Below are 16,478 nucleotides of genomic sequence, written 5' to 3' on the forward strand. Positions count from 1 at the left end.
CGACTTTATTATATTGAGGTTTAACTGTAGCACCTCCTGCATGAAAGGGGAACTTTGTGCACAACACCAACACATTATATATAGCGTTGACAAGTGTTGTCAGCATGATTCTGCTGATCCTCGCAAAGATTTATCAATTTCTACAAAGAGGAGAACAGTACATCCACTTTTGCATGTTGGCCTTTCCCCTTCAAGGCCATGTGATATGCCATGAATGTACAACACCACAACTGGCATCTGCATTTCAGTGCGGGTGCTTAACTTGCTGAGAATTCACTCAGAAACGGCAGTCGGCACATGCTGCGGATAGCCAGAATGAACAAGGTGTCGTATCTGTTCACTGAAGCTGGTATTGATTTTATGTGGGCAATTCACAAGGGCATTTTTCAGGCCCCATCGGCAGGAGTGGGAACAGGCTCACAGGAGTGATTATAATAGCAGCTGAAATGGAGAAATGGACACATTATGCATGAACATTGTCTGTTTTCTTACCAATAAAAAAAAAGGCTACTATTTTTTAGCAGTAAATTCTAAAGCCTTCCTTTTCTTGGGTCACTTCCTAACCTTATGTGAGAAGCCCTTCAAAGAATGCATGGAGAAAGCAAGTGTGTTCTGACAGCTCCATTCAGTCATCCTCACGAAAGGAACCATTTTGTCACGTAAGGAACGTATTGTATTAATCTTGGTTAGAAGGCATTCTTCATAATTCTCACTCAAATGTCTTTATTCAGCAAAATAAAGTTTGTTCGTCTAATATTTCTTACGCTATATATGTAGTTAATGTATAAATACGTGTGTTTTTTCCCGATTTACGTTCAACACTAACGCACATAAGGACATCTTGAAGAGGGAAACATGGCAGCACCCATCAAAGGGGGCGCCGGCCACTTTGGATATACCATGTTGTCGTCCTGCACTGTTTCGCACTTTCTTTCTCAACTGATAGTGGAATTTGCTTTCCGTTTCTGCCGTGATGCTTTGGCAGGAAGGTACTGGTGACAGTTGGGTGCTGTTCCGCAGATCGGTTTTCAATTTTTTTGTTGCTATAGGCTTAACGAGAGACTGTATTAGTTGAGCATGGCCTTGAGATTCAGCGGCGTGTGCGGCAACCAACGCACTATCTTGGAGGCCACGGACATAGAAGTTTGCTTGTACTTTGAAATTTCTATAAAGGGTGCTGCCATCTGCTGCATTTCGCAGCCACCGGTCTTTTTCTTGCCTGCCAGCCGGCCAGCGAAAAGTAATTGCATGTGACCAGACGAGCATCACTTGGGCAAGTATTACCGAGTAGCCCTCGTTCAGTTAATAAAGGAGCAAGGAAAGGAAGCATGAAGGTAGTTTTGGGGCTGCCTTTTGCTAAAAAAGCACCAAGGAAGCCTCCACTAAGGGTACCTTGGTAAGGAATCTTTCAGAATTGACGTAAAGGCTTACTAAGTTATGTTACAGAATTTAGGTCCTAGTGTCACATGGAAGCCATGTAGTCTAGATGAAGACCTCATTTTGTTTGCTCGTTCTGCTTTTTTGATTACATGTAGTTCTTATATTCATTTTTTCATGGTTCTTTTCGTGACAATATCATCATCATCTAAAAAGATATAGTAGTTGGAAATCAGCGCTTGTCCTGTTGCTTGCTTCATCGTTGTCTTTTACTTGCGCTGTTAATCTATTACCAGGTCATTACTTGGGTGAGTTGGTGATGGGGCAAGTGCTACTTTTCCAAGAAGGTAGCAGAAGGCAAATTCTTATTTTTGTTAACATAGTGACATAATCTCCCTATGCCCATGTTCTTAGGTGGACACCATGCTTCTGGAATCACTGAGAGCCTTCAGATGATGTTATCTGAAGTACATGAAACTTTGTATGGTCCACCTGAAGCACATGATTCTGTTGATCGAAGCATGCCATTTGAAGACACTCCAGACAAAGGTGTGTAAATTTTACTACTATGGATCTTTCTGCTTATGTTGAATATAGTGAGCATTTACATGCAGATGACTGAATCAGCTCACTTCCTGATAAATCTTTTACCTTGCCAATAGTTCAGACTTCTTTTCTGCGCAGTTGACATGTTCACCATGTTTATAAACCCAATCTGTTTTCTAGTAGTGACTTTTTTCCAAATTTGGGTTTTCAAAAATTTGGTTAATTCGTCTCACATTCTAAATATGCTGAATTCTGAGGTCCCAAATGATACCACTGGTCTTTCAAGCTTTCTTTTAATTTAAACATAAAATAATTTTCTCAGTACTACTTCATGTTCCAACAGGTTCAAATTGGAAGCAGTCTGCTGTAATAATTATTATTGATAAGCGTTGTAGACACGTGTGGTGTAAGCTGCATTAGCACGTATAGTATTTGCATCTCCTACAAAAATGTGGTTCAAGGACTGCCTTTGTCTTGTGTAGCCTGAAAAATATATCACGTTTTGTCGATTTCTCTTAGTACCAAGCACCGCTGTGCTCACCCAAGTGCAGAATGAAGCTGCAAGGAAGATACAAAATTTCTTTCGCAAGATTCAGAATCGCAAAGAAATGCTTGGAAAAGATGACCACGTAAGTGCAGCCAATATTAGTTTCCTCACTGCTACACTTCTAGCAGCACCATTACTCATCTTTAAGGGACACTAAAGAGAAAATTAAGTTAAACTGTGTTTGTAAATTACCTTTCTACAATACCAAGAAAAAAATTACTGTCTCCATGATAAGATTCTTTGTAAGCCAGAGAAGATGCAATAATTACACGTGGGTCAATGGTGCCTTGCTCGCTATGTACTATGTACGTCAATGAATATGTACTACTTTGTGCTCTAAAGCGGTCAAAGGCTGAACCTGGCAATTTTTCCTGTGCCATAATGGCCCAAACTTCAGAAAATACTTCGAAATCCGTAATGCCACACAGGTGTAGTTGGCATGAAAGTGTAGTTGGCTGCTGTGGTTTTGGCACGAAATAATAAAAAAAAAAGAAAAATGAAAAAAATTCTGCTTCCATTTCCCTTCTTTTTTTTTTCAGGTAAACAACTTCATACCATGAAATTAATGCAAATAGTTCTGAAAGAATACTTAATCAGTTTAAACTAATTGTTTCTCTTTAGTGTCTCTTTAAGGGCACTTCCAAGCCCCTAATTGCTTTAGGTCAGACTAGTTGACACTTATAATTTTGGTGTAAGTTGTTTCATACAAGTGCAACAATTGTGTGTTGTTATTTCTTCACTGTTTCACACAATCTTGGATTTCGTAGTAAGCCTGACACACTAAACATATAGCATAAAATTAATTGTACTTATATAATAAGGAGGTCACTTCTACTGAATGGAAAAGTCCAATATGCTCTAGCTGTTGATGAAGAATGATTTTTTTATATGAAGGTGTAACATGGCACCAAAAGTGCGAAATCATTACAAAACCTATATGAGAGTCTTTGGAATGCTCAATATACATTGTACAGGTGCAATAATTCTTAATAAGAAGGGCACAAAAAATTTATTCGGGAAGGGTTTTGGTAAAAGAATATCTCCTAAAAAGCCTGCTGCTGTGGCTCAGTGGCTATGGCATTCTGCTTCTGAGCGCAAAGTTGCTGGTTCTATTCCTGACGTCATTCTATAGGGCCCAGTGCCAAGATGCTTGTGAACCGTGTTTTGGGTGCATGTCAAAAGCACCCCTGCTGGTCAAAATGAATCTGGAGCCCTCCACTACTGTGTCCCTCAAAACCCACTGCGCAGGTTCGGGCTATTAAAACCCATAATCGAATCATTTTTAATAATCTCAAAATTATTTCGTTTCTTAAGAAACATATTTAGAAAGCTTGACTGCAGAAGTTGGGTGAAAAAAGGAGGACTATTTAAGTGTCCTTTCAAGTGAGTTTGGAAAGAATTTGCAAAAAAGAATAGTTAGGGGGGGCTCCCCATGTTACAATTGAGTCAAATGTATGCAATAGTGGTGGTGGTCTTGGCCTACTCTTTACCTCCATCGTGCTATCCTTTTGTGCTTCTTCTGCATTTCTTGCTGCCGACACTGTCACTTGGTTTCCACATCTTGACACCAATGCTCAGCACACTTTTCTTTTGTAGCATTTCCTCTCATAGATGATTTGCCACTCTAACCGTTTCCAAAAGCGTCACACATTTTTTGGGCATCTTGGCAGTGCACCATAGCCTGCACGGTAAAGAAACGGTGTTTGAAATTAATGTTGAGTCTCCCCATTATGGTGTGTCTAGTGGGGGGACTAATAATCATCGAACTATGTTTTTCAACATGTTATTTGTGAAGGATACCTTGGGAAATGTATAAAATATCCTGTTCAGGCATGAAATAAATCTGCAAAGGTAAGCACCATTTCTGGCTCTCTACACTTCTAGTCAAGCCTTCAAAAGGTAGACATTGAAATTTAAATTTTTTCACTTTTTTCTTTGATGGCCTCTCAGTGCCTCATGTCAGAAAAAAAACATTGTATGCAACCAACTAACCCTTCATGAGTGTTCTTTGCTAGCTTTATGGCACATAATTTTTGACACATTCTTACTTAATTTATTAACACATGCAATTGCTCTCTAGCATATGTAAAACAGGTGTAAACAGTGATTTTGGTAACAATGGTAAAATGCTACACATTTGACAATGAATCTGGCACTTTGTTAGGCACCCCTGATGCCATCAGTGCAGCGCTACACGTCTGCCATGCTGGCATACCCTTGCCAATTATTTCAGCCTTTATATGTGCTGGCACTTATGGGTAATGACTGCAGGTTAGCCTTCTTCTATAGTATCTCAGGGAATTGATTGAATATGTTTTTTTGACCACTGACCACTTTCCTGCCCATGTTCCGCTAACCACGTTTTAGTGGCACTGTTTTGCTAGAGGTGATCAGGCTATGCGTCATATCTGCTTCTTCAGAGTATTTTTCTGAAGCAGCTTTATGTCTGCATCTTAGGTATTCTTCCTTACAGTTGCACAATACGAGAAATACAAATGGAGAAATCACTTTGACAGTCAAGTTTGTCCACTCTGTCATGAGGCAGTTGAGGCAGGTGTACTGCAGAATGATCACATTCTTCGTGCAAGACTATTCTTTGTGGTTGTCAGCTGCAGTCAATGTCGGTGGGGTGGAAAGCTTTCGCCACATACTTTACTGTGTTCTTCAGTAACCCCTCTGGCAGGTGATTGCTGTGTGTCCCTGATGCTTCAAGAATTTAACACTTCACCGCAATACTTTAATAGTATTATGTACCATAATTCTATACCTTGGAAATGCCAGGTAAATTTTTATACCCCTTGCAGGGGCGTCTGTGCGAGCATGCATTTGGTGTGTTGCGACACCACGTACCCGAGCACATGAGGGTAGGACCCTCCCGCGTGTAGCCGTACACGGCGGAGCTGCGTCTGGGGAAAGGGGGATCCTGGGGGTTGAGCCGATGCTGAGTGTTTGGACCTTTAAGGCCCCCCGGCGGCAACACACTTCTTTGGCCTCTGCTTCACATAGACGGCACCTCCAGACTGACCCACGTGGAGGAAATCACCAGTCGCCTTTTCCTGTCCCCCTCTTCAAGCTTTCGCTTTCTCTCTTGCTGTTTCTTCTTTCCTGTCTTCTTATCACTTCTTCTCACTTCCATGTTCTGGGCGACAAGGGTTAACCTGGCGTAATTATCCAACCTTGGGTATTTTATATTAGGTTATAGCGGCGATGCATGGCTGGCATCTGCAGGTATTCTCCCAACCTTGTAGCATCCCCTTGTTGGGCTTGGTGGTGGGTGGCCACCATCGCCGCCGAATTGTCCAACTTTGTATGGCAAACACTTTTCCCCCACTGCCTGATCGCTCCCTGAAGAGGGGGCGCGCCGATGAACCATTCAACTTTTTTCTGCAACCGAAAGAGTCCTTTCCCAAATACCACATTGTTCACAGTCAGCACGAAACTATGACAGTCTGAATGATATCACAGTTTCTTGTAGCCAAATCTCTCACTGAAGCAATAGGCCCAGGTTTTAAAGTAACAAAGATGGGAAGCGGCGATATTCTTCTTGAAGTTCGCGACAAGCCACAATATGACAAACTCTCAAAAGCTGCAGTGTTTGGGGACGTTCCCGTTTCAGTAGGCCCACACAGGACGATGAATACAGTTCGCGGTGTCCTCTCGGAAGATGACCTTCTTGAACTTTGTGAAAGTGAACTACTATAAGGATGGCAAGAACAACGTTGTCAAGGTGCAAAGGATTAAAATAAGACGAGATGACAAAGAAATACCAACTAGGCATATAATCATCACTTTTGGAACCAGCATTCTTCCTGAATCAATTGAGACCGGTTACTGCAAGCTTCGTGTCAGACCGTACATTCCAAATCCACGTCGAGGTTTCAAGTATCAGTGTTTTGGGCATGGGTCACAAACCTGCAGAGGGGGTGCTGCTTGTGCTAAGCGTAGCTCCATTGAACACTCTTCTGACGTTTGCAGTTCAGCAACCCACTGTGCCAACTGTGAAGGAGACCACCCTGCTTACTGGCGATCCTGCCCCTCGTGGAAAAAAGAGAAACAAATAATAGAACTCAAGGTGAAATTAAATCTGTCGTTCCCAGAGGCACGTAAGCATTTCTATTCCAACAATCAGTCCAGTCCTTCCTACACCGATGTGGCGCCGGGGGGCAGCACCACATCATTCGGCGGCCACCCAAGTCACACGGAAAGTGACGGCGTTCACGTCATTAGCCTCCCCTGGCTGGAACAGCCAGTGCTGTTTCGTCCCCCGCAAAGGAAGGCCAGCAGACCCTCAGGCCTGTTGGACTGAGGGCCACTGCCCGTGCAGATCGGCCCAAAACTCCCCCGAAAGTGCCCGCTGCGTGGGCAGTATCCACCGCCTCAGCAGAGGTGATGGATACGAGCAAAACTCCGGCATCTCAGGTCCCTCGAGTGTGCCGCGAAGAAAGAAAAATCCCATATCATGAGGGCTGGAAAGGTCTCGTGAGCTAATCTAATCTAATCTCTTGAACACACAGCACAAAACACATATATATTAAGGATACACAGATATTATAGTAGAATGTCAGCGGTTTACTCCACAACCTAGACGATATTAAGGAACTCTTACATAAGTACAGTCTAAAGGTGCTATGTATCCAAGAAACACATCTTAATCCTTCACACACAAACTTTCTTTGGCTGTATGCCATTTACTGAAAAGACCGCAGTGAGGCCCTTGCCTTGTTGGGCAGTGTAGCAATAGTAGTAGATAAGGGTGTTGCTTGCCGGCAATTTCAGCTTAAAACGCCTCTAGAGCAGCTGCGGTCCATGCGGTGCTGTTTAATAAGCTTGTAACAATTACCTCCCTATACATCCCCCAAAACTACCACCTTTCAAAAACACTTTCACAGCTTTATCTACGAACTGCCCGAACCTTATAGTGTCGTGGGAGATTTTAATGCATACAGCACCCTTTGGGGAGGTTGTCGTTGCGATGCAAGGGGACGCTTAGTAGAAAACTTCCTCTTCACTACAGGTGCATGCTTACTCACTAATAAAGAGCCTACATTGTATAGCGTGGCAAACAAAACATTCTCATCGATCGATTTAAACATTGCATCTGGTACACTCGTACCCTATCTACAGTGAAATGTGATTAAGAATCCATATGGGAGCGAGCATTTTCTGATTCTCATAAATTTAACAAAACGTGATAAATACTTTCCACGTGTCCCCACTGGCAAGTTGAGTCAGCCGACTGGAAACATTATAAAGAACTCACGTGCATGACCTGGGAAGACATCTCTACACTTTCTATTGATGATGCAGTGGCATATCTGACAGCATTTATTGTTGATGCGGCATCACTATGTATCCTCGAATCAAATGGATCGCCCTCCAAATGAAGTGTTTCCTTGTGGAATGCAGAGTGTAAGGAAGCTCGTAGAAATCAAAATAAGGCTTGTAATCACCTTCGCGACTCTCCAACTGCCAAGAACTTGATCAGTTTCAAGAACATAAAGTCGCAAGGTAGAAGAACGCACCGCCATGCTAAATGGGAAAATGGGAAAAGTGTGCACCAGAAGCACTTATACAATCCCATTTTCGTGAACTTCAGAAGAAGTACTCCTGTACGGAATACTATACAGATGCTTCCAAGTCTTCCAATGGAGTTTCTTACGCAGCCCTCGGACCTTCATTTTCAATATCCGGGGCACTAAATCTACACACAAGTATCTTCACAGCGGAAGCCTACGCTATAGTCTCAGCTGTCCAACATATACGGCTCACAAATCTCGTCAGGGTTATTGTGTTTACAGATTTGTTAAGTGTAGTCAGAGCCCTACTTAGTCCAAGAAAACATAAGAACTCAGTTTTTAGTGAACTGTACAGTCTGTTGTGCTCTGTGTATATGTGCAATCAAATGATTGTCCTATGCTGGTTACCTGGTCACAAAGGTATAAAAGGCAATGAAGCTGCTGATGAAAGCGCTACGTCAGTAACTTCTAGCGACACAGATGCAACCAATACTATCGCTTCTACAGACCAAGTCTTTTCTACGCCGTAAGCTAAGGAAACATTGCTAAGGACAGTGAAATACCCAAATATTGAATAAGCTGCACATGATAAAACCAATACTAGGAAACTGGATAACTGGAAAAACAGCACAATATAAGGAAGTACTTTGTCGATTAAGAACAGGATGCCCTTAAAGTACTCACTCTTACATTTTGACTGGCAGTGACCCTCCGACTTGTAGTAAGTGCGGTGATAATCTCACAGTAGTAAGTGCGGTGATAATCTCACAGTTCTCCATGTTCTTATCTAGTGTCCCGCTAAAGAAGCAGAGAGGAAAAAATATTTCCCTTCTGTATATTGCAAAAACATACCCTTACACCCGGCATTTTTTCTTAGCAATGAATCGCTTTTTAATCTGCAAATCCCTTTGGAGTTTTTAGCTGAAATGGACACCCTGAAAATCATTTGGCCACGTAATTTTAGCTCGTGATTAACAGCCCTTGTATCCAAGAGCTCTTTTGAAGTTCTTGAGTCACCTTTATGCTTTGTAGCATCATGTTTTTAACGAAACCCTGTTGCCACAGCCCGCATCACTAACTGTCATTATTTTGGTACCTATATGTTTTATGCAATTTACAGCAAGTTTTTTACGCCCTTCTACAGCCATTTCACATCTACCATGAGAATTCATTGTCTATGCTATCCGCAATACATAGTCAACATCACCATGCGTCATGGTGCTCTTTGACCATAACTGGCCCTTGCGCCATAAAACACTACACATCATCATCATCAAACTTTTATACCATTTTTCTGTGATGTTGAATGCACCCAACATCATCGAGATTTGTGCCAGAAAGGTTCTCGTCTAAATTCTTGCAAAAATATCTTCTGTATCATCATCATTGAGCTTTCTTCTTTCAGCTCCATGTGTATGAAGGCCTGGGATAATGAGAAATTTCGATCATGTCAGGATGAAGGATGCTGCATCTCGCTTGGCAATTTCAGATTTAGCATCAAAAATCATGGCTATTTACTTCCTTGCTCGGAGTGATTTCGCAGGATGCCTCTGCTGAAAAATATTTTCCTGTCATATGACATGCTTTCATAGTTTGCTCATCTACACAAAACATGCTGCTGCATAAAAATTTATATAAATATTATTTTGTTGTATAACACTTCATAACTTTGCCTACTGAACCTACAATGATTTGTCTTGAATATGTAAAGATGCTTATCGGCAACTTCGGTCAGGAAAAGTCCCAAAGGAGTCCTTAATTCTGATAAAAATCTACTGACTTGACCATTTCTTTTTCTGACGAAAGTACAATCTGTTTATTGTAGTAATTTGACTGGGTTGTTCCAGAGTTGTATCTACACTAAATTTATTTTAACGTCAGTAAACTAAATAAACTATGAGTTTTCTTAAATAACATGGTAAACATATAAAAAATTCAGTTTTGGTTCACTTTCATTCACGATTTTCACAAGGAGGGACATCTCATAAAAATACGACACAAAGTGCATTAGATAGGCCTGCTTATGGGCATGTGATTTCCATCATCTTTTGATTTTTGTTTTAAGCAAAATATGAATTATTGAATTTGGCCCCTGCACTACGCTCGGCACAGTTCCGTGCTACCACTTCACCACAAAGCGCAGTGGCTGTCTTACTTAAGACAGTCGGTGCACATGCTTTGGTAGTGTAACGTGACCTTTCTCATGACGTGAGGGCCCGAATGTGTTGCCCAGTTTTATGAACTATCGTAAGATTTCTCTTTGTGCTGTCTTTTTGTAGTACCACCCAGAGTGTGCAATGAGCCAAGACGTCGAGCGAGAGCTCTGAGTTCACTTCTTTTATGGCGTCTTGTCTTTTTTTTGTACACTCGTTTTCATACTCCTGCCTCAGAAAATTCAAAACACACGCCTGAACATGTGCACACAAGAAGATTTTATTTGTGGCGTATTCATCTCAAATAGAGGAGTAGAAGACTGCGCAGGCTACCCTTTGTGTGTGCAGCTGTAATCAAAAGCTTAATTACAAGGCGCTCTTATCAGAAAGCAAGTACCTTTCTTTTTTGTAGTAAGCCGCATCAGAGTTCTGCTAACTGCTAATGAACAATGAAACTACATACTTTCACTCTCAAAATAGGGCAACGCCCAAGACAGGCTTCCAATAGATGTCTATTTCTGCTCAGTGCTGTGATGGCAACTATGAGAAGTACGATAGTCACTGCAACTTGAGTTAACTTAACATGATGCTTTCTGGCGCAAAAACTAAAAAAAAAAGAAACCTGAGAGAAGCAAAAGGAAAAGAAAGACGAGCGCTACAATTACGACTGTTTATTTCGAAAACAGTGCGTCCTATATATACACAAAACATACATGTGTGCAAACGCATAAAACACCAAAGAACACCAGTCAGCCGAAAGCTTTGTTATAACTTTTTTTTTAAATGCTTAGCAATCTCAATTCTGAATCATAAAGCGTAACAGCCTAGGATCCTGACATTAGGAAACAGTGGTTCACAGTCGGGACAAGACCTGTGAACCACTGCCTTCGTTTTGCCTCTCTCTGCTTTTTTTTTTTTTTTTTTTGTGTGCCAAAAAACATCGTGTTAAGTAAACACCAGCTCGCCCAAGAAGTCATCCTCATGCAACTTGAGTGTCACGTGCACTTACGCTCAATGGGAAGAATCATGTATGACCCGGCTCTGTGGCGCAAGTTTTTTAGCGCAATAACAGGCATGTTCTTCGCGCTCAAGTGCTGGGACTAACATTGTACTCGGTGAAGAAAGAATATAGAGTGTCTATGTAAAAACGTTGCTTTGGAAAAACTGGCTTGAAATGAATTTTTTATTTGCAAATGAAATTAGAATTTTCAAGTCTGTAGCAAAGTTGTAGTTAGATATGGTTAAGTAAAATGACAAAATTTGCAGCACCGTGGTAGTGTGAAATCAATAGTTTGACGAAATCTCGTGTGGCCGGGAAGTAATTGCATAATAGGAAGAAAAACAGAATGCCGACCAAAATGGGATTGTCTAAAAGTTCTCAAATGTTTCAACTTCCACACTGTTCACGGAGCTGAGAGGCATAAAACCTTCAGTTTAAATCTGCATCAACAATTGCTTAAGGCATTTTGCATATGTTGGCGGGAGATTGCCATCGTTTTGATTAAGCGTGTGTGCTGTTGTTTGGACAGTCAGGGATTCCAGATACTGTCGCTTCGTCCAGTTCTTTTCTTGGGCGATGACTGGAGCTTGGCTCCATTTGAAATCGTGTTGCTTGGATTCTGCGTATTCAGCGAGTGCACTCGAAGTGACTTTTTTTTCTTTTTCACATCGTTCATGTGCTCGTTTAAGCACCACTCAAAATTGCCACTTTCCCCAATGTAGACATAATTGCAGTCTGGTGCACGGTATCTTACATACAACACCAGGGAACCTTTCTTTTCTTAGTTTGTTCTTGACGTCGACAAGCACATGATGTAATTTGCGGCTGGGAACATGGGCGACTTGCATGTTATATTTACGCAGGACATGTGCCAAAGCATAGCTGATACCGGGAACATACGGAATGGCGGCACGACATTGGCCGTAGTCATTGCATGTTTCCCTAGGGCGCGAGGCTCTTTTATTTTCCAAAGAAGTAATATAGCTTTTTGGGTAGCAGCACGCGCCGAGCTCGTGCTGAATTCAGGCCTAATCGGAATCTAAGTCTTCTGGCTTACTACAAATCCTTTGGGCTCTCTGTATAAATGAGAACACCACAGACCGCTTTTGGCACTCAGGGCTTACAGAAGTGAAATGAAGATACCACCCTGCGTGTGTGTCCTTCCTTTAAACAATGCTTCCGTGTGGAAGCCGAAACATTTAAGAATTTTTAGACAACCCCATTTTGGTCTGCATTCTATTTTTCTTCCTTTTATACTGTAGTAGTGTGTTCATTCAGCGCAGGACACAGTTCTTAAGAAAAAATGGGAGAGGCCATCATCTTGTACTGCACATTAGCATAGGCAAACAGTGATCACGATCCTGAAGCTGTCTTGACAATCACTTGGAGTCGTTTAAACTCACTCACAGGCGTTCGGCTAACTGTTTATACACACCATTTCATCCCGTTTCGGTCACAGCCGCACACTGAAAACTCCTGGCACAGCTTTGCCACTTTGTACTCATTTACCCGGATAAACACTGCATGTGTAGAAAAAGTTTCTTGATAATGCACTCTTGGAGTCCATTTTCAAACTTCTCAGGCAGGCGTGTGTATAGTAAAATAAAAAAAGAAAAAAAAAAGAGGGGGGTGGGTACGTGACAAAAGAACTCTCGAGAACTGTCGTCTTGCGCACTCGGAAAGTACGACAAAAAGACAGCACAAAGAGAAATTTTATAATAGTTTATGGGACAAGGCAATACACTCGAGCCCTCATGTACAGAGGAAGGTCACATTACAATACCAAACTGTGCGTACTTACTGTCTGAAGCAAGACAGCCACTGCGTTTTGCAATGAAGTGGCAGCATGAAACTGTGCCGAGCATAACGCAGGGGCCAAATTCAAAAATTTATATCTTGCTTAAAACAAAAATAAAAATGAGTTGATGATGGAGATAGAATTTCAATAAGCAGGCCTATCTAATACATTTTGCATAAAATTTTTACGAGGAGTATCTCATCGCAAAAAACCAAAATTATTTGTATGTTTAGCATGTTATTTCCAAAAATTTCTACAATGTATCAGCGCTTAAATAATTTTAGTGGGCCCTGAATCAGTGCCCACCAAAGCTCTGGGACAATCCATTAAAATAATTACAATAAACCATTTCATCATAGTTTCACCAGGAAAAAATAGTCAATTTGGTATATTTTTTGTCAGAATTCAGGGCTCCTAAGGAAATTTTGCTAACCAATGTTGCCAACAAGGATCATTACATATTGAAGATAAATCCTTCTAGGATCAATAGGTCTACAAAGTATTAGGCGCTAAAATAATTTTTTATATTAATTTCATTTGAAGAAGTATGCTTCCCATACTTGAGGAAACTTTGAAAGCATGTCACATGACAAGAAAATTTTTTTCTGCAAGAATATCTTGGGGAATCACTGAGCAATGTAGTAAATAGCCATGATTTTTAAAAATCAAAATGTGAGATGGTTGAGCAACATGGCTGTGACACTCGATATGGAATGACCCTTAGTGAAGGCAGTTTTGAGGGGGGGGGCTGTCATCCACAAATGTAGACGCCAACTTTCAGTGTTGCCTACAATGGTGTTACGTTTATGACACAAATACAAATGATTGCTTTGTATTCACTGAACATTATTTTAATAATTCTTATATGCAAGCATTTTTCTTGGCATTTTTCGTTGTGAGAGAGACCTTCAGAAAAAGAAGAGGCACGTAATGCTCACTGTTTAGGACGTAGCAATCTCCATTTTCCTGCACTTCTTCAATAACATCTTGCAGCGTCACGAAGATGTCACTTCTCCATTTGATAATCCCAAGTAGCGTTATCTAGTCTCTTCCAAACAGTTTTTTTTTTTCATTGCATTTTTAAAAATAAGAGTCAGTTGTAGTTTGTGTCTGCAAATCTGGACTTGAACTCGAACTTGCCGTGACCCTTGAGATTTCAGATTCTTTGAGAGGAGGCAAATCTAGCTGAACCTGACAATGAAATGGTTAGGAAGGCTCTTTACGCTCTTTACAGTCGGCGCCAGCTACGCTCTGATTGGTGATCAAGTCATGTGATGCACAGCCCTTTCGTCTGTTGTGCAGATTGGCCTTACGATAACCTAACAGCTGTAAAATTGCTTTAGCTCTTCTGTATTTTGGTGAAAAACTGCCCAGAAAAAATTTCTATGCAATAAATAAAAGATTGCTACGAAACACAGGTCCACTGTTGTATCGAGAACCTAATTGGTATTCAGTACACCAGAATGTTACTAATTGATTAGTTTCAGAGGGGAAAAAAAGCATTTCATTGTATTCAAGAGTTCTATTGATCAAAAAAAAAATATTTTGCAGACCTTCATATTCTAGAACTGAGCTGTAATCAGTGCTGGTGTTCTATTTTAGTGTTCCTGTTAATAGGAGTAGACCGTGCTGGATACTTGATTTTTATGAACCTTAGTTAGTGATAGCTTGCAACTTTCTTGTTATGCAATGCAAGGAGACTCTTGCACAATGCGCGGCACTGTATTTCCTTGCCCAAAATTTGTGAGCTTTAAATTTTGTGAAATTTTTTCTGCTATTCGATATTCAATTTTATGTTTGATTCGATATTCGATTCGAAATCTACTATTCGGTATTCGCACACCCCTAGTTTTAACTTGCAAAGGGTACATTATAAAGGTTGTGAATTATATTGAGGCACACAATTGTTCAGAAATCCTTGCTAAATGCTAGGTAGAGTGCATCTTGTTGCTTGATATGTTTGGCTACTCCAGATGCTGCTACCTTATGTACCAACTCTTCCATATCCTGAAGAGTAGAGACAGGTTGCAACTGATGTTTTTGAAATTGACTGCTCATATTTTATAATCTGCTTAACTAGTGAAGGATAATTTTGTTGGTTCCAGAAATATGAAAAGCATGGGGGGGTGAATGCACTGAGCTGCATTTTTGAAGAGTCTGCACTAGCACAGAGGGAGTCTAGTCCAAGAGGTAGCACTACCAGCACAGAGCTGTCGACACCTGATGAAGAGCCTTCGCACCACCTCATGCCCGACCCAAATACCATTGCCAGAGCCTGGAAAAACAAATTTGCAAAAGGTAAGTGTACTTAATGGTTTCACGACATAGAATGGTAGACTAGAAGAAAACATATTGAGAGCTGAGAACAAAAAATATATTATTTGAACAAATGTAGGAACACAAGGCATGTGTAAAGGTATGATACAAAAAGTGAAAAAAGTCACTGGCCAAGTCAAAGTTATTTAATGTTTCGAAACCTATATGGCTTCCTTGTTTGCACTGCAGTGGACATAGTGCCGTTGTCGGTTTATTTGCATAGCACATGACATAGTAAGCAGAGCTAAACTTTGGCCATGGTACCATCCACCTGGTTGATAGTGTTGCGTACCACCTGCACAGATCAGCAAAATAAACGGGACTCACTTCGACTCAATCATAAAATTAATTTTTTGCTTATGACTCAATTGGACTCACTCACCGAAGCTCTTCTCACCTGGGTTCATGTGAACTCTGATTCACCAAAATTCATTCAGCTGAGTTCACTCACACTCATGAGTCGGTCTGAGTCTGAATGAGCAGACTCATAAGTGCGTCTGTATCACGCATGTGATTCCATGTTTTTTTGAGTTCGCAAGACTAAATTTGAAACTAAATCTAGGTGACTACAATGAATCTGAGTCTATATTCATGAGTTGTGTCCATTAAATTCAGTAAGCATGAGTGAGGACACATGTACAAAGGCCTTGTGTCCTTTGTATCAGTGTTTGAAAATGCAAGCTGGAAGGTGGTCAGTTCCATAGCCATGTTCTTATGAAGTGTAGTTTAGCAACTAGACTGGTTTTTATTCTGTGTGCTCCCTACACCTATGTTGTGGAAGTATTTCCAAGCGCACATTTTCTCCAGCAGGCGCTATTCATGCTTTCACTTGTGTATCCTTTGTGCTGATGCGAAAAGGCAGGAAAACAAAACTAATGAAAGTGCTCGCTGCCTATGCGAGTGCCAACAGTCCCCTCCCTCATACATATGCATACATATGCACACATACCCAAGTATACTATCGCCAAATACCTCACGCCTACCAGATTATCGTTTGTAATTAGCAATGTTTGCTTTTTCGCTCCCACGAACCTACTTGTCATTTAAAGGGCCACTAAAGGCAGATATTAAATCAGCATGGACTGTTCAAATGCTATTACACAAACCTTCAAGCGCTTGTTTCATGCTAAGAGAAGGCTTAGTTTAAGAGAAAATCATTTCTGAACGGTCCGCATACCTCTAGTGCAATTCAAACCACCCGCCCTCAAGCAGCGAGTCATGACTT

General features: G+C 41.1%; 1 protein-coding gene across 3 annotated transcripts in view; it reads left to right on the top strand.

Moving 5' to 3' along the window:
- LOC142579953 (uncharacterized) overlaps nt 1-16,478 on the top strand; it is a 233,143-nt gene that overhangs the window by 74,566 nt on the left and 142,099 nt on the right. For all 3 annotated transcript variants that reach the window (XM_075690640.1, XM_075690649.1, XM_075690656.1), the window contains 3 exons: nt 1,792-1,926; nt 2,443-2,552; nt 15,043-15,235. In XM_075690640.1, the coding sequence (XP_075546755.1) occupies nt 1,792-1,926; nt 2,443-2,552; nt 15,043-15,235 (438 nt within the window). The remainder of the gene's footprint in view (nt 1-1,791; nt 1,927-2,442; nt 2,553-15,042; nt 15,236-16,478) is intronic.

The sequence above is a fragment of the Dermacentor variabilis genome, chromosome 1 (assembly GCF_050947875.1).
Source record: "Dermacentor variabilis isolate Ectoservices chromosome 1, ASM5094787v1, whole genome shotgun sequence".
Lineage (NCBI taxonomy): Eukaryota > Metazoa > Arthropoda > Arachnida > Ixodida > Ixodidae > Dermacentor > Dermacentor variabilis.